Source organism: Gymnoscopelus braueri (genome assembly GCF_963280865.1).
Source record: "Gymnoscopelus braueri genome assembly, chromosome: 5".
NCBI classification, from domain to species: domain Eukaryota; kingdom Metazoa; phylum Chordata; class Actinopteri; order Myctophiformes; family Myctophidae; genus Gymnoscopelus; species Gymnoscopelus braueri.
This window is the reverse complement of record NC_137606.1, coordinates 24,498,486-24,499,909: the sequence shown is the minus strand read 5'-3', so window position 1 is coordinate 24,499,909 and position 1,424 is coordinate 24,498,486. Positions and strand designations below refer to the sequence as shown.

Here is a 1,424-nt window from a genome sequence, read left to right as displayed (position 1 = left end):
TTGGAATGAACCACAAGTTATGACTGGGCGTAACAATATCCTCTAACGAAGTGAATCGTGGGGTCCGGAGACCCCCAGGGCTAAATTAATGCTGAGGATTTTGCAGTGTAGATTTGGGTCTCAGAGATTCCTAATTGTATCAAATGGGGGTACGTGGCCTAATGCATAATCAAACTTGCGGTCCTTGAAAGGTTTAAGAACCACTGGGCTAGGAGGCCTTGTTGACCTCCATGTCTCGGACGGCCTGGAACGCTGCCACCATAGAGCTCAGCTGGATCTTTTCATTGGTCCCTGATGCCAGTCTGTGCTCTACGTCAGCCAACTTGATGAGCAGTTCCATCCGAATGGCAGGGGGAAAGTCCTCTCTGTGTATGAGCGGGTGGATCTCTGTGAGGATATCATTGAGGGCCAGACCTTTTCGTGTCTTCAGCTGAAGTATGTGATTGTACGCTGTGGTGAAGTCTACCTTGAGAGACCAGTCTAGGATGTCTGCTATGTCTGAATGGAGCGGGTGACCTGTGCATGTGTACACCGTGTCCTCCGTCACCTTCCCACAAGCCATACTGGTGCTCTGCAATATGTTGAGTGATCTTCTCATATCTCCTGATGATAAGGTCACAATGGCCTTCATTCCATCTGGAGTTATGTCAATACTCTCCTCCTGGACGACATGCTCCAATCTGGGGATCATCTGCTCCTGGGAGAGGGGACCAAAGCGGAACCTGGTGCAACGTGACTGCAGGGCCGGGATGATCTTGGACAGGTAGTTACAGATCAAACAGAACCGTGTGTTCTCTGTGAACTTCTCAATCACTCGCCGCAATGCATTCTGGGCATCCTGGGTCATGGCATCCGCTTCGTCCAGTATCACCAACTTGAAACCTTTCTTAAAGATGGTTCTGGTGCTGGCAAAATTTAGGATGGGACCTCTTACGACATCGATACCTCTGTCGTCTGAGGCATTTAGCTCCAAAACCATAGAGGCGAACTCTTTGTCCTGGTAAAGTTGCCGGGCACAGGCGAGGATGGTGGATGTTTTACCTGTGCCAGGGGGGCCGTAGAACAAGAGGTGGGGAAGCCTGTCCTCGCTGATGAACTTCTGGATGGTGCTTAGAATGTCTTTGTGGGAGATCAGATCATCCAGTGTCTGCGGTCTGTACTTCTCAACCCACGGCAGATTCCTGGAGTGCAGCGGTGTTATGCAGTTGGTAGACGCCATCATGCTGGATTGCATCTGTGGAGGTAGATGTCAACTTCGTGTTTATGTTTGATCAAAATGAAGTTCCGTTTCTCATGCGCCTCGTCCGTTTTGCATCAGCAGCTCCAGAAATCGGGCAACAGGCTGCCTGGAGAGAACCAAGACAAAGCCTGTCTCAAAGTTCTTGCCTGGTCTGTCAGGTCCATTTATATTCTCTCATGACGTC

The 1,424-nt window shown here is 50.1% G+C and overlaps 1 protein-coding gene across 1 annotated transcript; it reads right to left on the bottom strand.

Annotated features, from left to right (window-relative positions):
- Positions 1–208: 208 nt before the first annotated feature.
- On the bottom strand, positions 209–1,219 carry LOC308085405 (replication factor C subunit 5-like; the record flags this gene model as incomplete). Its single annotated transcript, XM_080428559.1, has 1 exon — positions 209–1,219. One exon carries the CDS (start codon positions 1,217–1,219, stop codon positions 209–211), a length of 1,011 nt encoding a protein of 336 aa, XP_080284685.1.
- Positions 1,220–1,424: the final 205 nt, after the last annotated feature.